Source organism: Sus scrofa, chromosome 6 (genome assembly GCF_054392235.1).
Source record: "Sus scrofa isolate SSC_HxYL_T2T_F1_AM1 chromosome 6, Sscrofa_HxYL_maternal_Yorkshire_Landrace_v2.0, whole genome shotgun sequence".
In the NCBI taxonomy this organism is placed as follows: Eukaryota; Metazoa; Chordata; class Mammalia; order Artiodactyla; family Suidae; genus Sus; species Sus scrofa.
The window spans coordinates 4,088,034-4,113,886 of record NC_139388.1 but is presented as its reverse complement, the minus strand read 5'-3'; the positions used below and the strand labels follow the sequence as shown (position 1 = coordinate 4,113,886).

Here is a 25,853-nt window from a genome sequence, read left to right as displayed (position 1 = left end):
TTCTCCCCGATCGAGGCCACAGGCGGGAGGGGACGTGTTCCTGTCAGTGAGAATTTATTGAGCGCCTGCTATGAACCTGGCCCGCGCCGGCTGCTCGGAGGTGTACATGCAGATAAGACCGGAGCGCATCCCGAGCGGCCCTTTGCACGCCTGCCAAACGGCGCGCCGGGGGCCTTTTAATCTCGCCTCTGCAGCTTCGTTCCCCCACCAGCCTCTTGACGTGCGCCTCTGCTCCAGCAGGATGGAACCACAGGCCTCCCTGCTCCGTGCCCTGTCCCTGCCTTTGCTGGGGCTGCTCCTCTGCCTGGCACTCTCCTGTCAGCTGCGAAGCCCGGGGTCCCTGAGACCAACCCCACCCCCCGCCGCCTCTCCCTCCCCAAAGCCTAGAGCACATCCAGAGGGGAAGCTCCTGCAGAGCTGGGCGAAGTGAGAGCAGCCTCCGGAGAGGGTGGGTAGGCCTGGCGGGAACCAGCATGTGCAAGCCTCTATGGAAGAGAGGGCTTCTGGCTGAACTTGAGGCTTTGAAGGGGTCCCCGGGGGACCTGGCGGACTCTGGGAGGGACTTAACTGAGGAAGGAGATGTGGGGGGAGCAGGAAGCCCTCAGACCAGGTGTTCATTCTTGACTACATTTTAGATTCACCTGGGGACTTTTTAAACCCCCAGCCCCCCAGCCCAGGCCGCACCTGTGACCGGTGAAGACCCAAATCTCTAGGGTTGGGGCCCGGGTATCTGAGCTTCCAAAGCCCCAGCTGAGCTCCAAGGGCCTTCTGCTGGGGGTGGGGAGCCGTGGGTGAGGCATCCTCGGTGGAGAGGGGGGGCTGCTGCTTCCTCAGGAGAATTGCGGTCCCACGTGGGAGGCCAGAGTTTGCTGTTGGCCCCAGAGTTGCCCCAGGTGAGCTGCAAGCCCTTCTCCTAAAGGGGCCTTCCCGTGCGGGTTGTGCTTGGATGGGTGGCTTCTCTGTCTCTGGAGCGCTGGCCAAGCCTTCCCTTCCTGGAACCGGTTCCTCCAGCTGGAGGTGTGAGAAGTTGCACGTTGCAGTGGCTTTTTTGGGGGTTGCCAGACTCCTCGTGGGTCAGTGATGGCATAGGCCCTCTCACCGAGGTCGGGGCTGCTGCGCGCCCCCGCCACCCCCAGCTGCTGCCTTCCTGTAGGATGGGGAGGCAGTGGCTTTTTGGAGTCAAGGATTGAGGTGACATAATGCGTGTCACAGGCCCGTGCCTGAACGGGTCAACAAAGAGGAAGGGCCGAAGCCCTCCGGGGGCTGGGGGAAGAGCCCGTGTCTGCTCTTAGTGGCCTGTTGGTCTGTCTCTGACCAGGGCAGTCACCTCTGGCTGAACCTGTGTGACTGGCACACTTGCGGGCCTGGGTTTTCTCTCTAAAGGAGGAATGGCCGTGGCGCCCACGTTGTTGGGCTGTAGAGGGTTAACCGCGTTCTTATAGAGTGCTCAGAGCAGCGCCTGGCACGGAGGGCACTCGTGGTGGGGTTTGTCAGGAAGCGCGCCAGGTCATCCCCGACTTGGTGGCTCTAGGAGTCCTGGGATTTTAACCGAGGACACCGGAAGGCTCGGTCCACTGCCCTCTGTGGCCTCCCAGGGGCTCCCTGGAGCCCCCACTGACCCTCCCCCTGGTGAGGCTGCAGGAACCAAAGGGTTCTTCTGGGGCCTGGCCCACTACCAGGGTCTTGGACACGCATGGACGCGCATACCCACCCCTCTGGGGGGACTTGCTGCCCCCTGCCCCACCCTGTGGTGGTGGGTGGGATTGCTGGTGGTGCCTCTTCTAGCCCTGCCCTTCCTGTCCAGTTGGCACATCTGTGCCCGCAGGCAGCAGCAAAAGGTTTCCTTCCATCAGTTGGCTTTTGGTCAGGGAGGGCCCTATCGACATTGGCAGGTGGAGGCTTCTGAAGGAAAATCCATGTGTCAAAAGCTGAGGAGAATCAGGCCTGCAGGCGGAGTGGGTGGGGCCTCCTTAGGGCCCCCCCGGGCGTCTCCACCATCTCCCCCCCCACCCCCAGCTGAGCTAGGGCCCCAGGCGCCCCCTGCTGTGCCACCGGCCTGTTTGGGGACAGGAAGGATGAGATGTCCTGGGGTGGTTCTCACTCTGTCCTCTTGTTCCCTGAGGGTCTGGCTGGCAGGGTCGGGATTACCCTGTTTGGCCATCAACTGGGAGAAACAGGAGCTCATCTGTCTGCCTCCTCTCGCCCCACGGGGGCTCACGCTGCTGCCCCCCACCAGACATCCGTGAAGGATAAAACCCAGGGGCAGGAACGGATTCTTCCTGCCAGATTTCTGGGGTCCGTTTATCTTTGAATGTATTTGTGTAGCTTTTTTACGTCGGCTGTGTGGTCTCTCTCCCTTCACTTAGGCACAGAGGGACGTGCTAGACCAGACGACGGCCAAGTTGAATACAGGTCAAGGTGAAATTCTCCATCAGATGGGAACACTGGAGGGACTTCTGCATCCCAGAGGTGGCAGGCCTGTGTGACTGCCCCCTGCCACTTCGTGGGGCGGTGGGGTGGGGGGAAGAGGTGAGCTGCCCTCATTTCACAGGATGAGAAAACTGAGGCTCAGAATCGGCCCCTGAGGCTCTGTCCTCGGGGCCCCGTTTAGAGGGGCTCTTGAGAAGGATTTCTGGCCGACCCTGCTCGGGCTCGCGGGGGAAGGGAAGTGTGGGCTGCGATTGTCTGTTTTAGATCAGATTGATGGCTGGGCCTTTCTTTTCTGGACACAGAGACGTAGCTTTTTGGAAATAGTTGTCTCGTGAGACTCTAAGACGCGGGAGGGCTTCCTTGGTGGCACTGCTAGTACCGGGAGCCTGTCAGCTGGGCACAGGGAGTGGGTTGTAACCACACAGCCGGTTTCCGAGTTGAAACTTGCAGGACTGCATCGCCTCCCTCCTCGCGCGGTGCTGTGTGTCGTGGGGTGTCTGGGCCGGGCTTCTTCCATCCTGGGCCCCGGAGGGCCCCCTGCCGTTTGGTGCTGCCGTGTTCCCAGTTCCCACGGGCGTGTTCTCACTTCTTGACAGTGACCCATCTGTGATCCCTTGAATAGGTCTTGGGAGGGGAAAAGGCCGGGTGTGACGTCTCGATGTCTTGATGTCCTGCATCATTAAAAACGTTGCCGGGAAAGGGAGGTCCCGTTGTGGCGCAGTGGTTAACGAATCCGACGAGGAACCATGAAGTTGCGGGTTCGATCCCTGGCTTTGCTGCTTGGGTTAAGGATCCGGCGTTGCCGTGAGCTGTGGTGTAGGTTGCAGATGCGGCTCGGATCCCACGTTACTGTGGTTCTGGTGTGGGCCAGCGGCTATAGCTCCGATTCGACCCCTAGCCTGGGAACCTCCATATGCCGCGGGAGCGGCCCTAGAAAAGGCAAAAAGACAAAAAACAAAAACAAAACACACACGTGGCCAGATTCCTCCAGAAAGAGTTGTGGGGACTCGCCTTTCTACCCACGCTGCAACCTAGACCCTTATTTACCCGACTCTGGCTGATCGGGGTTCCCTCTGCAGCCCTCAGCCTCCAGGACGTTCATTCTCCCCACAAGGGAGAGAAAACCTGTCCATCAGCCTTGAGGCTTTTGTGGCGCCAGCAGTCGAGCTCGGGGGCAGCCAGGCCCACCCCTCACCAGGTGACCTGGGAGCCCTTCGAGGTGAAGCCTGCTACCTGAGAGAGCCAGTTCTGGCCTCAGCATCCTGCCTGGGTTCCTGGAACCCTGTGGAGGGTTTTCGTTGTTTAGGCCTAGGCAGTTGGCTGCTCAGCCACTGATGGATGTGGCCTGAGGACGGTATCCGGCCTGGCCTGGCGTGTGGCAGGGTTGGGTCTAGGCAGCTCACAGGGGGTGGCTTATGAATGTTTTTGTGAACTTCTACTGGTGGCCCCACTCGGAAGCCCATTTTGGCTGCAGCTTGTTTTTTGTTAAGTGGGGCAGTGATTGATGTTTGGGCATGGTACATAGGGCTTTGAAGATGGTAGAGGAGCCTGAGTGAGGAAATACCATTAGAACTTAGATCTTGGAGGAGTCCCCCTTGTGGCCCAGCGGGTTCCAAACCTGAGTAGTATCCATGAGGATGTGGGTTCAATCCCTGGTGTCGCTCAGTGGGTTAAGGATCTGGTGCTGCTTTGAGCTGCAGTGTAGGTCACAGACGAGGCTCGGATCCTGAGTTTCTGTGGCTGTGGTGTAGGCCAGTAGCTGCAGGTCCGATTTGACCCCAGCCCCGGGAACGTCCATGTGCCACACGTGTGGCCCCAAAGACTTAAAAAAAAAAAAGAATTTAGACCATGGAAACTCCATAAGAGCTTCGTATCTTTGCTCCTCCATAGCCTCTTGGCCCGGATGGAAGTGCTGGGGAGGTGTGTCAGTGCCCGGGCTTGGCTTTATAGAGGGTTGTGTGCTGCAGGGTCTGTAGACGCCACGTACCTCTGTACCCGCATCTGGATCCACGGGGTTTACAGGTAGGCTTTTGTGAGCTTGGTCCAACTCCATGCACAATTCAGTGCGTGTGTTTCCTTGGAGAGACGGTCTGGTCTGTGACTTTGAACCATCATGAGAATGGGCCTTTTTTGCAGAAGCGAAAACCATTTTATAATTCGAGGCAAGTCTTGCCTTTGACTCGAGTGGGGCCCACCCGCCGTGTATCGGGGCCTCCCTCCTGGCTGCCCCTCACCCCCAAGCTGAAGGGGGAGGGTCCACCTGTCTCTGTTGAAGCTGGATAAACGAAGATGTTTGCTGACACCCGAGCCGAGTGTCCTGGTCGCATACATTTATTAAGCCCCCGTAGACGCTGTTTGTCGCCCAAACCCGCATCGTTTCAGAGCTGGCGAGGTCTCCGGGCATCGCGCAGGCTGACCAGCCTGAGACGGTAGGGAGGGGTGGGGATGCTGCTGAGCTGGACAGACTAAGGGACAGTTGCCACTCTTGGGTTTGGTGGCTCCTGATTTTTCAAGAGAAACTAGAAATCTTCATTTTGACTTGAAACCTCCCATTCTAAGACACTGTCCATGGATTCACTTTTAAACATATCTCGGAGTTCCCGGTGTGGCTCAGCGGGTTACAAATCCGACTGGTATCCACGAGGACGTGGGTTCGATCTCTCACTTCCCTCGGTGGGTTAAAGATGCGACATTGTGGTGAGCTGTGGTGTTGGTCGCAGCCGTGGCTCAGATCTGGTGTGGCTGTGGCTGTGGCAGAGGCCGGCAGCTGCAGCTCTGATTCAGCCACTAGCCTGGGAATCTCCATAGGCTGCAGGTGCAGCATATTTTAATGTAAATAGATAAATAAAGATATCGCAACTGCAGGCCCAGTAAAAGCAGGTTGGTGAGTTCTCGCCGTCGTGCAGTTTGGGTTAAGAATCCTGCTGAGGCAGCTCGGGTCACTGCGGAGGCGGGGGTTCAGTTCGTGGCCTGGGAACTTCCATATGCTGTGAGTGTGGCCATTGAAAAAAAAAAAAAAAACCAGGAATTCCTGTCGTGGCTCAGCAGTTAAGAAACCCAACTAGCGGATTCGATCCCTGACCTCACTCAGTGGGTTGAGCATCTGGCATTGTCGTGAGCTGTGGTGTAGGCCGGTGGCTACAGCTCTGATTCGACCCCTAGCCTGGGAACCTCCATATGCCGTGGGTGTGGACCTAAAGAAACCAAAAACGAAAACCAAAACAGGTTGACGGATGAAAGGGGGCTACTTAGAACCCCACCCCTCCCGGGGGTGCTGATGGGGAAACTGAGGCTCAGACCACATGGTGACCTGACAGGACCCCACTGGAAGCTTGGGGGGGGCCAGGCCAGCATCCCCATCTTCCAGCTGTTTCCCTACCAAGGATGCAGTTCCTTGGCGTAAGCCCTGGTGGTCCTGCCACGTGGACTCTCAAGTTCCCAGTCCGCCAGAGCAGGGTGCAGTCTGGCTGGCTCTGCACCTGCCAAGATGCAGCTGGTGTCTGTACTTGTTCTGCAGGCTGAGGACCTCCTCAGTGCCCTGGGGGCTGGGGATGCAGGTGAAGGTGCCCGCTCTGCACAGACTCTTGTCAGCACCGTCTCAGGACTGAAGGGACAGGTGCTCTGACAGTCTCTGGAACCTCTGTTCACCCGAGGGGTCGGGCGGAAGCCATTGAAATGCCTGCATTCCTGGGCCCAGGTTGGTCAAGCCCCGTCCAGCGGGGGCCTTTGCTTCCTCTTCTCCCTGCCCCTCAAAGTCTGGTCTCCCATGCAGGCTTCCTCCCTTCGGAGAAAGGACCTGCCCTTGACCCCTGCCCCCCTGGCCTCTCTTCCTGCCTGCTGGCCCTGGCCTCCCGCTCCATGGAAACTTGGAGGCATTTAGTGGCTGCCTCCTCGCCAGGTCGGGTTCCTGTCCTTCGGGACCTCTGTCCCGGACACCTCGGACCCCCACCCACGTCCTGCACCCCGGGCCTCCAGGCCCTACTCAAAGGGCTGCTTCGTGGGCGAGGTGGGGCTGGGTGGCCTGGTGGGCTCAGGGGCCTCGGGCACATAAAGGGGTCGCTCCCGGGGTTGTGGCCTGGGCACCCTCCAGCCCAGAGCTGTTGGAATGTGGGATTCGGGGGTGGGGGGCCCGTCCCAGATCATCTGGAAGGTGGTGCAGCGTGTGGCGGGTGCTTGCGGCGGCCTGCAGGAGAGGAGGGGACCCCTAAGAGGGGTTGTGTCCAGCATTTTGTCGTTTAAAGGGAAATTGTCCATAGAGCAGCTCGGAAAACCGGGGTCACGCGTGCCCGGCTCCTCGGCATCTCAGCATGCCACCCCAGGCTCAGTGTGACTCTGTTCCAGCCTCGGTTTACCCATCTGTGGAGTGGGGGTAGGGGCTGGGCCGTGTAGGAGGCCCTTGGCTGACCTCTCTGCTTGGGGTCTGGTCCTGGATTATCGTGAAGGGTGACCGAGCCGCACTGGGCAGGGCCAGGCGCTGTGACTGTTACTGCTGACACTGTGGTTCAGGACCACCTCCGAGGGTCCTGGGCTCCGCCCTGATCCTGTCTCTCAGCCTTTTTTGTCTGAATTGTGCACTGGGTTTCTGCCTCTCCCACTCCACACCCCTCCCGGGCCGGCCCCGCCACCCCCTGGCTGCTGCCAGCCCTTCATCTGCCCGTCCCGGGCTTCTCCAGACGCAGCACCCGCTTAGAATAATCGCCGTCAAATGTCGCGACCATCTGTTGCCTGACTTCGTCCTTTGCCTCCACCGGCATGTCCGGGTCTCCCAGTCGTCTGTGGCCTTGAACCCCAACCCCTGGATTGTCCTTGGAGGCTTCTGTCTGCCCCGATCCCCACCGCTGAGCTCTCCATGCGGGAGCCCTGCCCATGAGCAGCTGCGGCCTCGGCCCCGCAGGTTCTGCCCACTGGGGAGCTCTGCCCGGGTTTTCCTGGCACACGATCTGAGTGTCACATGCGTCTAGGGGTGTCTCCTGAACATGCTTCATCCTGGAGCCTGGATTCACCCTCCTGAGGCGCGCGCGCGCGCACACACACAGTCCCTAACACACGCCCCCCCCCCCCCCCCCCGGTCCCTAACCTGACAGCACGCAGGGCTGGCGAGGCCCCTAAATGTCACCAGCCCCTCATCGTCCCCACTTGGCTGCAGCTGCTGAGCCCGATCTCCGTGGCTGCCCAGTGACCCCAGACATGAGCGGTGCTGGCTCTGGGGTGGGCTCCTGTTCTCACTGACAGGGGTCCTGGCGGAGGCTTTCTGCAGCTTGTAAGCTCCTGCCTTGCGCCTTCGCAAGCAATTTAACGAATGCCGCTGAGTGACAGGCTGCCCGGGGCGGGATGGCAGCCTTGTTCCTCGTGTTACTCCTGGGCCGGGGTCTCCTCCGGACACACAGGCTGCCTCCCTCCCTCCCCCCTCTCCCCCTTGGTCCTTCTCTCTGGTTCCGGGTCAGGATCCAGGCCATCTGCTCGGGCCGTCCCCAGCGCCAGCAATTAGCAATGGCCTTGGCTCGGCTTGCTGGTCCCTGGGGCCTGGGCCTTGGGGATACATCCAGGTCTGGGTCTCTCTGGGGGCAAGCAAAGGCCCCCATCCCCTTAGAAAGCTACAGCCCGAGGGGGTGTCACCTTCCTTGAAAGAGAACACCCAGGCCTAAAGCAGGCCACCCCGGGCATCCCGGAGCAAAGACCTTCCCGACTCGCCCCGCCCCCACCCCCGAGAAAGACGGCTTCGTGCAAGTGAGCTCAGAACACGCCGGAGGCAAATATAATTATGAATTTATTATGAGGCCGCTCCGGCTCCGGGGATCACGTGGCGCCCCGCACCGCCGCCGCCTGCCCGGGTCTCTGCTCGGGTGACCCCGGCCTTGTTAGGGCTGCCGGAGCATCGCCCCTTTCGGGGGGCGGCGGCGCGGAGGCCCCGAGCCGGGGGACGCCCTGTATTTGTTCACAAACATTTCTTTCTGCGGTAATGAAAAATTACCAAGAGGGGTGATTAGAGAATGCAAGTCCAGATTGCACACGCCGGCCTGAAAGTGAGGCCCTGCTGGGCCCGGCCTCGTGGGGTGTAATTACCCGGGGGGGAGGGGGGCTGTCAGGGGAAGGGGCGGATTGGTGCTTGAACCGGGAGCCAGCAGAAAATTCATCTCAGCTATTAGCTTGTAATTACAGAGCATGGAGGGAGCGGGCCTGAGGTCTGGAGCCGCGGAAGAGCGGGATGAAAGGAAGCCGTAATTACGGGATCCGCGGGAGGCTGGAGGGAGGCCGCGGCGTGCTGATTAATAACGCCCTCCGCCGGCCGCCGAGGGGGGAGCGCGGCCGGCCCCCCCTCTTAAGTCCTGCTGTTCGGAGCGTTTGGCCAGCGGGGACCCGATCGATCGGGGTCTGTTCAGAAGAACCCCGGACGGGGCGGGTTCTGGAAAAGCGTCCGCCGTGCCACCAGCCCGGCGCGCCCTTCTGAGTGGATTTGTCGTCTTCGCTTTTTTTTTTTTATATAAGCTTTGTGCTGCTGCTGGCCGTGAGAGGCCTGGGCAGGGAAGAGAACCCAGGATTCAGGAAGGACACCAGACTTTGGTAGATGGACAGTTGAGGCGAGGGCCTCCCTGGGCCGTCCTGGGGCCAGAGGTCATTGCTTCTTAGACTGTGGGCATCCGTGCGACGAGGGGCCAGGTTGGTTTGTGGGTACCGTTGGCCTGGCAGCGTTCCCTCTCCCCCTGCCCTCGGCCTCGGGCACAGGGCAGGGGCTCCCGCCTCCCCGTGTCTGGCTGTGGCAGCTGTTTTCTGCTGGGGGGTCGAGCAGGCAGGCGATGGTGGTGGCAGGAGGCGCCTGTCCAGGACTGAGCACGTGTGGTGCCCAGGAGGCCACCTGAGCTCCGCGTGTGGGGGCTGGTGCCACAGAGAGGGAGCCGTGTCGCCGCCCCAGCCCCCCAGGCCTCATCCATCACGGGCCCTCCTCCCGGCCAAGCCTGTTCCCAGCTGTTAGGATAATGAATTTACATGAGCTGATAATGCAGACAAGAGCTCAGTGATGGCCGGGAGCACAGAAGTTAATAAATACCTCTCTAAAGGGGGGGGGGAGCGGGGGGGCGTCAGTGCTCCTACTTCTCAGCTTCCTGAGGTTACCAGGGCCATCTCGAGGCCCCCCCACCCCTGGGGCCTCCATGGTCACAGTGGCACCTGCCTGGCCTGCAGAACACCTGTGTGGGGGAGGCCGGGCCAGCCTACCTGGGCAGGGCTGGGGGACAGTGTGTCCCCCAGCCCTGCCCTGGAGTGACGCTGAGCCTGTGAGGGGCGTGAGGCCACAGAGGTGGGTGTGGGCCCCCGACGACGGTGACCTGTGCGGGGTCTCTGGGTCCCCCGCATTTGGCCTTTGTCCTTCTGCATCCCAGGTGCGAGGGGGCTGTCCCCCCAGCTGGGCTGCCTGTGGTCCCGCAGCCCCCACCACCCCTCCCCAGCCCGCCAGGGCTCGCCTGCTGAGGAGGAATGCTAATTTTAGACTCCCCTAACAAAGCTGCTCATTTGGAATTCTATTTTAAGTGACCTGACATCAGCAGAGCAGCTTTCCTGCTCAAAGCTGCTCCAGAGCCCACGGCTGACACCACGGCAGGGACGCTGGCTTTGGGGGACCCCCCCGGGGCCGAGGGGTTGTCTGTGGGGCGTTGCAGGCCTCTGGTGGGGCCTCGGCAGCAGGTGCCAGGCTTTGAAGGCGGGGAGGGAAGGCTCAGAGAGGGTGGGGGTATCCCTGGATGCCAGGAGCAGTGTGACAGTGGCATGCAGGTGGCGCCTGGCCCAGGGAGGGAGGGGACAGAGGGCAGACCTGCCTGTGGGGACCCTGGTCACGGGAAAGGCTGGGGTTACGGGAGAGCATTTGGGGTCCAGCAGGGGCACCCCAGTTCCTTCAGCTCCCTCATCTGGTCAGCAGTGTGCCCTGTGCTCCTGTTGGTTGTACCAGCCTCATGCAGGCAAGTCTCTTTGAGGGTCCCCCGTTTTTAAAAACCGGGTTCACTACAGAAAAACCAGGACACAGGGAAGTAAATAGGCTGGGAGCTCCCTGGTGGTGCAGTGGGTTAAGGACCCAGTGTTGTCATGGCTGTGGTGCAGGTTCAGTCTCTGGACTGAGAACTCCCACATGCCTCAGGTATAGCCAAAAAAAAAAAAAAGAAAAGGAAAGAAAAGAAAAAAGTAGAAGTGCTAACAAGAAAATTGCTCTTCCTCTGCCAGCTAAAGACCCCACGAGTGACCTTTAGGGACATGTGATGCTCTGGGGTCTGACCTGGGATTTGCCCTGTGTCTGCTCCCCCCTTATTCTAGTACCGCTCCCATCCTGCCCAGCGCTGGCAGCTGGTGGAAACAGCATGTCTGCCCAGGTTGCCAGCTGGCTGGCCTGTCACATGGCCCCTGGGTAGTGACCTCACATCTGCTCCTGGGCTGTGGGAGCTGGCCCCCACGAGGTGCAGGAGCTCACTGCCTGCCTCCCCTCCCTGCTCGCCCCCGACCCTCCGTCTCACGGCAGCACACGTGTGTGGGCTGTGGGGCACAGCAGAGCGAGGCCCCCCTCCTGCACCCCCAGAATGGGCCTAGGTCTGGGCCCCGACCATCTCTATGGGAACAGGACACAGGTGCCGTGTTCAGGTAACCCCAGCCCTGCCGTCGACCACCCGTCCGCCCCTGGGCGCAAGCCTGGGGTCCTCTCTCTGTAACAGGGGCCTGGGGACATCTTTCTCTGTGAGGTGATAGGATTTAAAGGATGGTGGCTGGTCCCCCCAGAAGTGCGAGAAAGGGGAGGCAGGTGGTTGATGGCCTCCGACGGCATCAGAGGGGCCCATTTCGGAGACGGGGGTGGGGGGGTGAAGGTGCAGAGCATTTGCCGAGGGTCGGGCGTCTCTGCGTCCAGGAAGGAGGGAGCAGAGATTGAGAGGCTTGATGCACGGAGGACATGGCGGTGCTCCCTGCACCTGTCAGCTGACGCTGTGGAACAGATGGTCCCACACCTGAGCATGTGTGGATCTGGGGGCAGCTAGCCGGGTGGCCCTGGTTCAGAGTCGGATGCAAACTGTCTCGGGGGCTGGGGTCTCATCTGAAGGCTCCCCTGGGCCTGGAGGAGCGGCTGCCCATCTGGGGCCTCACATGGCTGTTGGCGGGGGGCCTCGGTCCCCACAGGCTGCTGGGGTGTCCTCACAGCCTGGCCCAGGGACCCGCGGGAGTGCAGGGAGGCGGCTGGGAGCCACCGAGAGCCTCCCGGTGGCAGTGTCCAGGCTCCGGCCGTCCTCTGTTGACTGGAGTAGTGGAGAGGTCTGGCCCACATTGAGAGCCTGGGCTTCCTTCCCGCCTTGAGGGGATGTCTCATGGGCTTTGGACGTGGTTCTAAACCCCTGCGGTCAAGTGCATCTTAGCATCTTTTGTTCTGGCATCTCGGTTAGGCCTTGGGTCGGACAGGTGACATCCTGAGTGGTGAGAAGGCTGTATCGGAGCCTAGGACATGGGGTTCGAGCCCTAAATGGGCTGCTGAGCTGTGTGGCCTTGGAACAGCTCCTGGGCTCAGTTTTCTGCTGGTGCCCCCCCGCCACGGTTGTCTGAGACCCCAAGGGCAGGCCTGGGGTATGTGTGCAGTAGTCAGCGGGAGGGCCCCTCTGATGCTGTGGCCTCTCCCAGGCCCATAGAGAGGCTCTCCTGAGTGGCGATGTGACCCAAGGACTGCTTAGGTGTCCCAGAGAGGGCCTTCATGTCCCTGGGGTGGGGAGCCTGGAGCCCCCCCCCCCACCTGTTTCCTGGCAACCTGTCTTGCTGACGCCGTCCTCTGGGTGCTGGTCGGGACCCCCAGGACCTGGTGCTCTGTGCAAGGGCTGGGTCCCCATAAGGGGGGCTCTCCATCTTACAGCAGCCCCCGCCCCCCAAAAAAACCCTCATCTATCGGCTGAGCATGGGTGCCGAAGGTGCGTCAGTCCCAGGCAGGACCTGGTCGGTTCTAGACCGCCTGTGTCTGCACCTGTGTGGGGTCACGTCCTCGGGTGTCCCAGGGGGCAGCAGGTCGCACGCTCTGGTCCCCTCCACCCTGCGGTGTCCCCTGTGCCCCTTTTCATCAGCCTCAGCCACTTGGGGACCAGAGAGCTGGGGTGTGTGGCTCCGGCCCGGCCGGGGGAGGGGCGGTGGGGGGGGCAGGTGGCGCATGTCCAGTAACTCGGGGCACAGTCTGCTGAGTCAGACCCTAAGGCCTGCGCCGAGCCCCTTGCCCATCCAGACCTGGATTTCTGCCGCTGTCGGCTGTCCAGGTAGGTGACAGGAACAGTGACACCCGGGATGGGCCGGGCTTGCTCTGGAGCCTCCCATCAGTTACCTCATGGGATTAACCTTGTGTCACAGGTCTTGTCTTGATTCCCAGTGTATGGATGAGGCGACTGAGGCCCAGAGAGGCAGAGTAACGTGCCCATAGTCACACAGCTAGAGGCAGAGCCGAGGTTCCAGCCCCGCAGCGTGGCCTCCCCGTCCGTGCTAAGCCCTGACCTCCAAGCTCCTGCGGCCTCCTCCATCTCTGTCCTGACCGTCCCTGTTCCCGGGGGAGGACAGGGCGCTGAGAGGGGCTTGGGGCTCAGCTCACGAGGTGTGGCATCCGCCTTGGGGGCCCCGAGTGCCTGGCTGGTGCTCTTCGTTTATGAGCCCTCGGGCTGCCCAGGCTCTTGGGCGTCTCCGCTGGGCTCGAGGTGCCCGTGCTCAGCATGGGGGGCCCACCCTCCTCCCCATCCTTCCGGGAAGCCGAGGACACACAGGGTCAGCTTCAGGCCGGCGTCGCCCCGGCCACTCAATGGGGCTGTTGCTGCGGGGCACTGTCCCCGGCGTGGCGCCGCCCACGTGACCCGCCGGCAGCTGGGAGGCCGGCCTGCTGGCCGTGGGTGCAGCGGCTCTTGTGGGGGTCCTTTGTTCCCGAGGTACAAGCCTCTCCCAAGAGCATGGTGTTCCCTCGGGCTCGTGCCTGCCTCGGTATTGTCTCCGATGCGCCAGCCTGCCGCCCCCACGGCCGCCCTGGCCCTTCCCCCGGCCTGCGCCCCCAAGATTTCTCTCTTTTCCCGCCTCCTGGCTCTCCGGGACTTGGGGTTTGGGTCGTGCGCCGGGGCCTGTGGCGTCTCCTGGCTGCATCTGGGGGCAGTGGGCTGCAGGGCAGGTCTCGGGGGCCACGCCTGCCCTGCCACCTGCAGGGAACCCAGTGGTCACCTGGCCGCCGGGGATGGTCGTGGCGGCAGGTCCCAGTTAGACTCCCGTTGGGGTGGACGCAGACCCCGCAGAGGCGAGGCGCGCTCCCGGGGCTGCAGAGAGCTTCTTGGGGTGGAGCCGTAGCCTCGGGGAAGCAGGCGTTCCGGGTCTGTCCTTCCTGGGTGTTCTCTCAGTGTGTCTTTCCTTTCTTCCTGGACTCCCACGAACCCTCCCCGGGGACCCCGCGCACCCCCTGGAGCTGTTCCTCGGAGGTGGTTTCAGAAGTCCATTGGCCTCTCCGTGCACACAGCCTGCCAGGCAGTGGGCCTTGATTTAAACCCCTCCAGTGCACCCATGGCGAGGGAGTGGGGACCCAGCAGGTGCCCTGAGAGGGCCGCAGATGTTAATGGGAAACTTATTTATGGCTCTGTCTGCACCTGCCTGTGCCCGTGCCCGTGCCCATGAGGGAGCCCAGCCTTTACCGATGGGGCTCGTGGGGCAGGAGAAGGTTCAGCCTCCTCGGACCCGAAAGACCAGGGGCTCACGGGGCAGCGTCTGATGTTATGTCCGGTGGGCGGCTCCTTGGTCAGCGCTGCCTGAAGCCGGATTTCCTGGGGACAGCAGTTTAGACGTGCAGATGTGTGTCTTCAGTGTCCAGGTGGGATCTGTGCCAGGTGCGCCCCCGCAGGTCGGCAGGTAGCCGTGGTCTCTGCCCACTTCCGTCTCCAAGCACCTTCTCAGTGCAGACCCGCTGGGCCCCCGTGCCTTTGGGTGTCGCGGGATCCCAGGTCTGTGCTGCCTGTGTACCAGGCTCGGTTTCCTGCTCTGAATGGGCTCGGTTTCCTGCTCTGAATGGTGGGCACAGTACAGAACCCGTCTCACCAGAGTTGTGCCGGAGGCGTGGCAGAAACCTGCTCGGCCAGCCCCAGCTGCTGCCAAGTCCGTCTTCGCGATTGGCACAGATTCGGTCTTTTTCCTTTCTGTTGGCGTCCTTCTCTCTGTCGGGGGAACGCTGGCCCCGTGCCTCGTCTCCCACACCCGTGGGGATGCTGTCGAGTCCTCTGGGCCGCCCTGGAGAGGTTGCAGGATTGTGCGGGCCGAGCCATTTGGTGTCTAGAAGCACTGGGTCCTGGGCACAGCGCTTCTTTGATGGGGGATCCAGGGGGGTGGGGTGGCCCCTGAGTGCTGGGGTCGCGGCCCCTTCTCTCTGCAGCGCTGGCTCTGTTCTGCCTGCTCCCGCTCGCCCTCCCTGCATGCCGCCCGCTGGCGCCAGCCCCCCGGCCCCGACCCGGGCCCCGCAGACCCCGCTCTGGTGCTGGGCCCTCCTGCTCTCTGGGTGACTCTGGTTCCTCTTTTCCTGTTTCAGGCATGAGCCATGAGCCCAAGTCCCCTTCACTAGGGATGCTTTCCACCGCGACCAGGACCACCGCCACCGTCAACCCCCTCACCCCCTCGCCGCTCAATGGCGCCCTGGTGCCCAGTGGCAGCCCCGCCACCAGCAGCGCGCTGTCGGCCCAGGCCGCGCCGTCCTCCAGCTTTGCCGCCGCGCTGCGCAAGCTCGCCAAACAGGCGGAGGAGCCCAGAGGTAAGAGGTGCGCCCGCCAGGCTGCGGCTCGCGGGAGGGGGAGAGAGAAGCCCCTTCCTTCCTGCCCAGACCTCGCCCGCTCCCGCGAGGAGCAGGTGCAGCGCCGGGAAGCAGCTGCTCCCCTGATCGCCCGCCTTCCAAGGGCTCCAGAGGCCGAGCCGCTCCTGCCCACGTGCCCCGTGCCCGCGTCTCCTCTGGTCTTTCTCGTGTTGGCTCCTTCTGGCTGGGACAGCGCTCTCTGCCTTGCAGGCCCTCCCCGCCCGCCCGCCCACCAGCCCCGGCTCCTCTGCTCTGCCGCTGCTTCCCGCGTTGTCTGCTGCCTCTGTCCTTCTTGGGCTCCTGGAGTCACTGCAGGGGCGTCCAGTGGCGGTGGGGAGGTGTGCCTGGGGGCCTGGGCTGAGGAGGGTGGACGTGCTGGGCCACGGGAGCCCTCCGCAGCTTCGGAGAGGGGGTGCTGGCCCCCTTCGGGAGTCCCCAGCCAGCTCCGGGGAGCCCTACCCCGGCTGGCTTGTTGCCCAGGAGACCAGGTACTCCAGCCTTGGTACCTGCTCCAGAAGTGGCAGGGAACACGGCCTCTAGAAACTCTTGGTCCCAGAAGTGGGAGCACAGCCCGCCCCGCCACTGCTTGACCCGCCAAAACAGGGATTTCCTAGTGTCGCTTCGGCAGTGATGTGCTGTGTGACTTTGGGCAAACTTTCCCCTCTCTGAGCTTCAGCCGTCCTCTTGCTACCGTGAGGGTCACTACAGCTCTGGCTTTAGGGGCGACCATCAGCCTGCGTTAGTCCAGGTCAAGGGCTGCTAGGTGGATGAGTGGCGGGCACTGGGCGGCCAGAGCTGCCGGGAGGCCTGGGCTCTTGGGGGCTCCGGGGCCGGACTCCAGGTACCCTCTGGACTCAGCGCTTGGAGGCAGAGCAGTCAGGGAGGGACCTGGGTACTGCTGCCTGCCATCTGCCTTGCCCTGAATGTCCAAGGCGTGGCGTCCTGGATTCCAGGGCTCTGGGGCACCGGGAGAGCCCACGTGTGGGAACCAGGTCTGTCTGGATGGTTCCGCGGCCCCCAGCTCCGAAGAGGGAACGTTTGCGCTGACGAGGGCCAGGGCAGGGGTGGTGCCGGTGGGCTCCGATTTCCACTTCTCCCCCGGTCCCAGGTCCTGCTGCTCATGTAGTTGTTGGGAGGAGAGCGTGTGTGGGGAATAGGCCGGAATGGATGGCGGCGGGTGCGGGCCCAGGAGGCAGGGCCTTGGGACCTGGTTTCTGCTTTGCTGGGGGTCACCCTCACCGCTCGGGTCCGCCTGCCTGGGCCGTTCCGTCCCCGACTCTGCTCACGTGCCCACGCGGGGACTCCCTTGCCCCACATGAGCATGTCTGGCGGCAGGAGGCCCTGTGGTTCAGGGCATCACACGCCACGGGCTTGAGAGCAGAGGCAGTGCATGTCCGGCCTGGCCGGCGAGGCCCTGGGAACAGGTGCCCAGCGCTGGGTGCGAGCCCCCCAGGAAAGTGTCCACAGTGGGAGCCTGGGCTGGGGTGGAGCCCTGGGGTCCCTTCAGGGTCCCCGAGGAGCTCCCAGGACAGAATCTGCCGGGCGCTCCTTGCTTTGGCGTCTTTTCCTGGCGTTCCAGGAGGCCAAGGAGCTGGGCTGGCGCAGCTTCCAAAGACAGCTGTCAGCACGTGGGAGGACGCGGTTCCATCTGGCTGATTCATCCCTGAGCGTCAGGGCTTCGTCCAGCAGCTGTGTCCACTCCCGGGCAGCTGGGCTCGCCCCGGGGTGACACCCCCCGTCTGCAGAGGACGTGGCAGTGGAAGGGCACCTCCCGCCCCTTGCAGAGCAGGTGCCGGGAGGCCTGCAGACCTGGCTCGCATGAGGGCCCCGGGACAGAGCGAGCCTGCCGCGATGGTCTCTGTCCTCCCTCCGCTGCCCCAGGCTGGCCCCAGTGTCCGGCTCGAGTGATGGGCCAGTGGGCAGCCCACGTGCCAGAGGCTGCCGGGCCTCTCTGGCCGGGAACAGGGTGTGCTGCTGGGGTGCCCTGCTCCCGCGGCTGTGACCTGGGTGTTCTGCGTGACACCCTGGGAAGGGTGCCCCCCGGGACTTTGCGACAGAGGGTCAGGGGAGGGAGGAGAGGGCCGAGCCATGCTGGCCCGCGATGGTGTGGTCTTCGGAGCGCAGTGTCCACCGCTGGCTGACCCGAGGTTCTGGTGAGAAGGCTGAGGTTTGGGGGGCTCGGTTGGTGGAGCAGTGTTTGGACCTGGGGCTGCCCTGATACTTGAGTTCTGCTGTGTGTGTCCTGGGCACTTGTCACCTCCTCGCTGGCTCTGGGGGCCACACGCGAGGCCTGAGGGATTAAAGTGACAGTGGTGACTTTGGTGATGCTGCGCCTGGTCAAGCCGCGGGGGGATCCTGGGTTAAGGAGAGGAGCTCACTCACTTCCGGGAGCGTCCTCTGGGCCACAGCCCGCACCTGCTCCCCATTTTCCTCACTGAGTGACCCCAGCTCTGAGTGACTGTGGACGTGGTTGGCAGCCCAGCACTGGCCCCTCGTACAGATGGAGAAGCTGAGGCCGAAGGAGGTGACCCGGCTGGGGAGGTTGTGTGCTGTGCTCCTTGCTGCGGCTGCTTTTAGGCCTTTCCGAGGGGACCAGCCTGAGGGTATTGTCCTGCCTGCGAGGGGTGCCACCTCCCCCTGCCCCCACCACAGGTGTTCTGGGAGCACTTTGGGGTCTCTGCTCCCGGGGGCGGGGGTGAGGCAGGTTGGAGATGTGGGCTGTCAGCTTCTCGAAGCCTGGGGGCTGCTGGGGCAGGAGGGGAGAGCCAGCAGGCCCCAGCCCCCCGCCCCACTTCTCCACCTGCTGGAACCAGAGCCCAAGAGGCGCATTTGCTGGGCTTGGTGATGGGTCAAGTTAGGGGGTCGATTTTTTTTTTTTTTTAACTTGTTAACTTCTTAAGGTATAATTTATATCCCATAAAATTCATCTTTTAGAGACTATAGTTCAGTGGCTTTTGTGACTGTCACCCTTTGTCCTAGAGTATCTCTGTCACCCGTAAAAGAAACCCCATCCCCACGCCTTTGCCAGGATCTGCCGGCCGGACACCTGTCACCTGTGGGCTCTCACGTCCCGGCGTCTGCAGGTCCATCCCCACACAGTGCGCCAGGGTCCCCTTGCTTCTCGGGACGGGATGACCGCGTGGCTGGTGGGCGCCACGTGCCCGTCACTGGGCGTGAGAGGGGGCCGACCCAGCGAGGGCTCTCCCTTCCTTCATCTCAGCAGCCACCGTGTTTTGAGGGCCTGCTCTGTAGTGGGCAGCCTCCCGCGGTGTCGCCTCTGTTGTGTCTTGCTGGTGGACAAAACTGAGTTTCAGGCTTGCTGGTGTCCCGAGTCAGAGGCACTGGGGGAGACCGGAAACTCCACGGACACTTGTCCCGAGGCCCCCTGGCCCCCCGCCCTCCCTGGCGTCCGCGTCCGCCTTCCATGCTGTGAGGCCCCGTGTGTGCGAGCCGCCCCAGGACAGCCGCCCTAAGGGCCCCAGGGTTCTTGCGTCTTGGGGTCCGGGGGCCAAGGTGCGGAGGGGGGGGTGCCTCTGTGCACTCCCTGCGTGGGAGGGAGGCGGGCCTGAGGCTCAGGGGATGCCCCCCGCCCCCAGCTGCCAGGGCTGTCCTGGTGCCACCTGCCACCTGGGTGCCCAGCCCAGCCCACCCCCCGACCCGCCCCAGGAGCAGTGTCGTCTGCGCCGTGGCCCAGCCTCCCCTCTGCCTCGCGGGCTAATGTCTTTCCTCACGTCGCGTCTCCAGGGTGCAGTTGAAAGATTCGATTCAGAGCAAGTAATCCGCATGCGACCGCGTTTGCTCTGCCCCCAGAGAGAGGCCGCCAAGAGGAGAACGGGCCCTTGGCGGGGAGTTTACCCTTCTGGAGGCTTTGCTCTGTGGCCACCGGCCCTGCTCGTCTCCATCGGCTGCCGAGGGGGCCGGGCCTCTGTCCCCGGGGGACTCCTGAAGGCACTGCTTGTTGGCGGGTGGTGCGCCTGGACCGTTTGGCCCGTAACCCACTCCGGGATGGGTGTCCAGCAGGGAGGACACGGGCATTGGCAGGTTCTGCTTCAGGTCCTTGCTGTGTGACGGGGTCACCCCGCCTCACCTCTCTGGGCCGCCGGCTGCATAGATGTGCACGAGCCAAGCAGGACACGCTCCAGCCACAGCGCCATGTGCAGCACTTGAGGGCCGCCAAGCCGTCCCCTTGCCACCTCCCCCCACCCCCAGCAGCACAGCCCGGGGCTCGAGGGCCCTCGGGGCGGGGAGGAGAGCGCTTCTCAGGCTGGACGTGAGCTCAGCACTCTGCGTCTTGAGGCCCATATGGGCCCCGTTAGGGGAGAGAGCGGTTCTCATCTGTCCCAACAGCAGGGCTGCGTCCAGGCCCAGGGCCCCCTGCCACTGAGACCCTCGGCTTTGCCTTTGGAGGACGGTGGGGTCCCAGGATGCGAACAGGCCCACGTAGCATGTTCTGGAAGGGGCCTCAGGCTGCAGGTTTGGGTCTGACCCCCACATCAGTTCTGGTTGCATCCAGGGGCCCCTTGGTCAGGGACAGGCCAGGGCCACCTTGAATGAGGCATCATGTAATATCCGTCTTTGGCCCCTTTGCAGCCTCGGCGGCTGAGGCTCCTCCCCCATTCCTCTGGCCACCAAAAGAGTGTCGCCTGGGCCATTCCGTCCCCTTTCTCCTGGAAGCTCCTAGGACAGCTCCAGCCTCCGCCCAGCCTCCCCCTCCCCACCTGCCCCCTCTCCCAGAGCCTCTTCTGGACAGAGACCATGTGCCCCCCATAGGCGTCTTAGAAGGGGCCCCAGCCATGGAGCCCCAAGGTCCTCCTGTCCTGGGGCAGGTCAGGACCCCCTCTGAGGCCCCCGCCTCCCCCAGGGCCCGCCTTGCAGGGAGTGTCGGGGAGTCACAGATTGTCCCCTGTACACGGAGACCGTCTTTCCGTGATAGACGTGGGACAGAGCCACTCCCCTTCCGCGGCCGCCTGGCCCTGCTGCTCTGCCCGACGTCTGCTGGGGCCACCTCGACCCTTCCCCTGTCCCCTGCGAGGGCATCTCTGGGAGCAGGCGGAGGTCGCTTCCTGGGGGCAGTTTGCTTGCCTCTCTTGGGGACGCAGGCCCATCTGCGAGCAGCTGGGGACCACAGGGCGGGAGCCCGATGTGTCACAACTCAGCGAAGATGCGTGCATCACGGGGACGGGCCTGCTTCCCCAGCCCTGGAGCACGTCACACGGTTCCGACCGATGGTCTTGTCCCCTGAGGCCTCCCCGGGGTGCCCTCTGGGGGGCTGCTGCTGGGCAGAGGGAGCAAGGTGGCCCGTTCAAGTCCCCCATCTGCCTGTTCCAGCAGGCGCATGGGACTTGTGGCGTCACTGCCCCGAGCCTCGTGGGGCACCGAGCGACCTCACCAGGCTCGTGAGCCAAGAGCATAGACCCTGTTTTCACTCCTGTGAGAGAAGTGACCAGTCCAGCCAGCTTTGTTTGGACCAGACACAAGCGGGCTGACAAGGACAGCGGGGCCTCAAGCCCGGCTGAGAGAGAACACGGTGCCCTCGAGGCATTTGCTGGCCTTGCAGGCAGGTCTGGTGACCCTGGGGTCCGAGAGCCGCCGGGAACGAGGCAGGGGCCACCCCTCCCTCTGGGGAGGTTGCAGGTGCAGCTCTGCCCACCAGTGGGGCCACCACACCACCCGCCCGAGCGAGGCCGGGGCGGTTCTCCTCTTCTCTGCTGACATTGGTCCCTTTCGAAGAAAACAGCCAAACGAGCACGGGGAGCACAGATTCCTCCTGGCACGCTGGCCACCTGTGTGTGTGGCGCACGGCTGTGTCCCCTGTGCCTGCAGCCGCATCTGTCCCGTAGCACAGGCGTGGGCTTGGGGCGTGTCCTCGGCAGCTCCCCCTTCTCTGTCCACCTGGCAAGGGTTCGAGGAGGGGGGGCAGGGCTGGTGGGCAACACCCCACCGGGGCAAGAGGCCCCCACCTTGCTTTTGCTGCTTGGGGTCTAGTGACGGTAAATTGGGGGCAGGAAGACTTGCTGGTGGCAGAGGTGGGGTGAGAGCTTGACGGGAGGACAGCGGGCGGGCATGGCTCCGACTGTTCCGAGCTGTGGAGGGTCCATCAGGCTGGGCACAAGAGCCTCCGCCAGGAAGGGAAGTGGGTGTGCGCTGCCCCTGCCACTGTTTTCCAGAGGCTTCTCCCCGAACCCACAGGTTGGTGGTGCTGTCGCCCTCAGTCCTGCTTGTGCCGTGGCCCAGTGTCCCCACGGTGCCAGGCCTGCGGGGAGTCCTGCGGGTTTCCCACCCCGTTCCCCGCCTCCGTGTGAAAGCCTGGGCCCCTCTCGCTCCAGCATCTGTCACAGCCCCTCCAGCCGGCCCCCCACTACCGTGCTGCCCCCCAGCCTGAGACGCTCTGGCAGCTCCGGCCACTGGTGCGTCCCAAGGGCCCTGTTTCAGGGAAGATGCCAGGCAGTCACTGTCCATTCATCTGCTCTGTCCCTCCCGGGCAAGGCGGCCTGACTCAGCGCAGGGCTGTGCCCAGAGGGCCCTGGCGACGGGGCCTGGCCTTGCCCCTCTCCCCATCTAGCAGCGTGTGGGGTGCAGTGGTTCCGGCAGAGGGACCGGCCTTGCTCCCCACACTCTACAGCGTGTCATGTGAGGGGTTCTGCTGGGGGCCCAGCCTCCCCCCCGCCCCCGTGGCGTGCTGAAGTCTTGTTAAGGGCATCCCGTTGGCGCGTGTGGATTGTTTGTGTGGCTGGTTGAGTGCGGGTCTAGGAAGCTGACGGGGCTGCTGCCAGGTCACCGTTTTATTTTCCGGCCTCACGCCCACTCCCCTCTCGGCGACTTTGGGGTCTCAGCTGTTAATTACACGTGCCCGGGCGGCCCCGGGCGCTAATCCGCGAGGTCAGACAGCAGAGGGGACGCCGAGCGCTCTGCGGCTGTCATCTGCGTCCCCGCGTCTGGCCGAGGCCCGCCGCACACCCCAGTTAATTACGGCCCCGCAGCCCTCCTCGCGGCCGCCCTGAGCACGGGGTCGGGGGCGAGCGCGCGCTAATTGGCGGGCGCGTGGTCAGGGATCGATCCGGCTGCCGAGTGACGGCCCGTCCCACCCGCCCGAGGGACCAGGCTGCTAATTGCCCGTGGCCTCCGGGGCGGGCGCGCCGCGTCTCGGGGGGCTTCCTCCCTCCCCAGCGCTTAGAAATGAGGCTGATCCAGAGACGGAGCGAGGGCGGCAGGTGGGGGCTCGGAGGCCGGCCGGGCGGGGGGATCTGAGAGGTGGGGGCAGGCGGCCCTGAGGGACCGCGTGGCCCCTGGGCTGTTGCGGTCGGGACGTGTCTGCTCCCGGCTTCCCCTCCGTCTGCCCCCCCACCAAGGAGCACAGCCTCCTGACTGGGGAGCCCTGCGTGTGTTTGTTTTCTATCTTTTTCTGCTCTAGAGCCCATGCACCCACCTCCCTCCACCCACAGGCGGTACACAGGACGGCCCAGGGTGCAGGCTGGGCACGCAGTAGGTCCTCCCACCTGGTGGCCGAGGGTGCCATGCTGGTGGCTTTCCGTGCCCACCCTCAGGGGTGCTCCCTCCCAAGAACGCGCCTCTGTGTCCTTCTGGCTGCTGGTGGGCGTGGTGGGCATTTCCCACCGGGGCTGCCTGGCAGGTGGACAGCCGCCTGCTTTGCTGGGTCGCCTTGCCAGGCCAGGGCGTAGGTGGGACTTCTCTGTGTCGGCTTGTCGCCCTGGAAGGCAGCAGCCAGCTCCACCCCCCAGGACTGGCCAGGTCAGCCTGCCACTTGCCTCCCGCAGAGGCAGCTTTTTCAAAACTTCAGAGGCTAACCTACTGGGAAAGGAGTGCAGCCAACGTTGTCTGTCCCCGTCGGCTGTCCCCCAGGGTGTGATGACATCTGACTGAGGCAGGGAGCTTGCTCAGCTAGTGGGTGGCGTGGCTGGGATCTTTATCCGTGCTCTGTCTCGGTGGTTGGCCCTGCCAGCTTGGGGTTGCAGAATTGCTGGTGTGTAGGCTGTGGTTGGCAGATCCACCTGGGGAAAAGGCGCCCCCCCCAGGGGACCCCTCACTGCCCAGCTGGCCAGGCACTGATGGATGGGAGCTAGCTAGGGGCGAGGGGTCGCCTGGCCTGGGCGTCGTTCCCAAGGTCTGCAAGCGGCTTGGCTGGAAACTGATCTTGCTGAACTGGCTGTCTCCCCGTCGGGCTGCCCTGTACAGTTGTGCGAGTTGTGCACAAGCCTAAGGAGCCACACTGAAGGGGCCCCATGGGGGCACCTTGCTCAGGGCAAAGCTCTGTCCCAACATCCGTGGGGCCTTGGCGTCCAGCTCCTCTACCTCGTGGTCCCACTGCTGAGCCCGCACCTGGCTGGTCGGGGCCTCTGGGGCGGAGGGAGGGGCTGTGCTTTCGTGGACCCGAGGACTGTCCAAACAGCAGCCTGCGCTGCAGGCCACCCTGCCTCCCTTCAAGCAAAGGTTTTATTTGGTAATAGAGCGGCTGCTGGAGATGGTGTGGAGAAAAGACGAGGCTCCTGGGCCCTGGGACCCAGGCAGGTTCGGAACAGAGTCCAGGGAGGAGGCCAGGGTGGGGGCTTCTGCGTGCAGAGGGGGCCGCGCTGGCTCCCGCTTCCTCCCCGACTCCCAGGGCCGCAGGTGCCTCAAGTGGGATTCCTGCCGAGGCTGCCCGGTGGGGCCCCAGAGGGGAGCATGTGTGAGGCTGCTGCTTGGGACTCTCGGCAGCGTCTGGACCCTCCCAGACCCAGGCCGGCACCCCGAGTCCGGCCTTAGGGAGAAGTGTTTGGGTCTCAGCTCCGCCCCCTCCAGCCACCTGTGCTCATGCAGCCCCCGGAATCGTGGGGGGCACGGTGTCTGGCACTCATTCAAGCTCTTCGGTAATAAAATCTGGGAGTCTCCGTGTGGCCTGGCCCAGACACAGGCCCTGGGGCTCTCCGCGGCTCTCAGATAAGGACGGGGTCCACCTTGGGTCTGTGAAGGGGTCTCCTGCCTCCCCAGACTGCAGCCCAGAACAGGTGGGGTGTGAGTGTGACGCAGCTGAGCCTCGTTGGGCCTGGGCGTGGCTTTCGGGGACCCCCAAACAGCCGAGCTCCAGGGGCCCAAGCTCCAGCCCCCAGAGCCTCTCCCCTGCCCCTGCCAGGATGTGCCTCGGTCGCAAGGACCAGAAACGCACGGGGCTGTGAGAGTGAGCCTGGTGCTGCTGGGGATGGGGGAGTAGACGGACCTGCAGGCTGTCGCCCCCTCGTGCACAGTGGCCCCTCTCCGCCACCCCTCAAGGGAGGAGCTGAGGCCATCGTGGCTGCACATGGGCGCCTTCTCCCTTGGGACCCAAAGGGATTTTTCTGCCAGCCCTCCCCTCCCCACCGACCCCGACCCCCACCCCCACCCCCACCGCCCTCTGCAGCCGCCTGGAACTAAACCCACCCCTCCACGCGCGGCCCCCCCGCAGGCCCCGCACACTCCCCCCCGCCCAGCCCCGCCCCTGCAGCCACAGCATCCGGAGGTGATTCTGAGCGGCACGGGTTTGATCCGAAGGTGGTGATGGCTGCGCAGCTCTTTGTGCTAAAACCCACCAACCTCCATGCTTTAAAGGCTGAATTACAACCCAGTGTTTAAAACTTGAGAATAAATGCATTCGCTTTTGAAAAAATAAGCTTCCCTCGGCTGCCCCCTCGCCTCTTCCCCGCCCTGCCGGGCCGCCCAGCAGCTCCGACCACGTCTCCCTTCCCCCCATCCTGCCGTCAGCATCCTTTGCTGGAGCACCTCCGAGCAGGGGGGCCTCTGGGCCCTTCTATGCGCCTCGGGGGTCTGGTCCCAGCCCCCTTGCTCACACCCTCTCATGCAGCTCCTGCCTCTTCTTGGGGGCCAGATCCCGCCTGTCTGGCAGGTAGACCAGTCCCCTCCTTCCCCCCCCCGCCGTGCCCCGGTCACCCTGAGCTCCCAGGGACACACATCAGCCCATGTGACCTGGGTTGTCGCGTACAGCCACACCACCTGCTCTCCGGGGCTCAGTCTCCCTCTGTGTCTGAGGGGGTGGCCCTGCCTGCCTCCCCACCCCATGCTCTCCCCCCACCCCGGGGCGAGGGTTGGCGGGGGGCAGCTCTGGGCAGGGGAGGCTGCGCCCGGGTGGCTGAGCGACGGCCTGGCCTCTGGCCGGCTGCTCGGGGTGGGGACACCTGTTCAGGCGCCTGTTCCTTCTCCCACAGGGTCTTCACTGAGCAGCGAGTCGTCCCCCGTGTCCTCTCCGGCCACCAACCACAGCTCCCCGGCCAGCACGCCCAAGCGCGTGCCCATGGGCCCCATCATCGTCCCCCCCGGGGGCCACAGCGTCCCCAGCACGCCCCCCGTGGTGACCATCGCCCCCACCAAGACGGTCAATGGCGTCTGGAGGAGCGAGAGCCGCCAGGTGAGTGGGGGCGGGGTGGCGGCCACGTGTGGCCACGGGCGCTGGGAAGGTGGCCCCGTGGGGCGGGGCTGGGTTTCAGGATTGAAAGCCCGCGTCCTCGGCGCGCTCCCCCGAGCCTGTTTCCCTGCCTGCCTGGGAGGCCTGTGCGCTGTTAAGAAAACTCAGGGGCTTGGTGGCCTTGGGGCGCCCCGACAGACGTCGCAGACGGGGCTCGAGTAGCGGATGTGTTCTCTC

The 25,853-nt window shown here is 63.9% G+C and overlaps 1 protein-coding gene across 50 annotated transcripts in view; it reads left to right on the top strand.

Moving 5' to 3' along the window:
• GSE1 (Gse1 coiled-coil protein) overlaps window positions 1-25,853 on the top strand; it is a 412,190-nt gene that overhangs the window by 364,683 nt on the left and 21,654 nt on the right. For 40 of the 50 annotated variants that reach the window (XM_084959219.1, XM_021093710.2, XM_084959217.1 and 37 more), the window contains 2 exons: window positions 14,969-15,187; window positions 25,420-25,619. In XM_084959219.1, the coding sequence (XP_084815345.1) occupies window positions 14,969-15,187; window positions 25,420-25,619 (419 nt within the window). The remainder of the gene's footprint in view (window positions 1-14,968; window positions 15,188-25,419; window positions 25,620-25,853) is intronic. The other 10 variants (XM_084959220.1, XM_021093712.2, XM_021093715.2 and 7 more) reach the window with 1 other exon arrangement.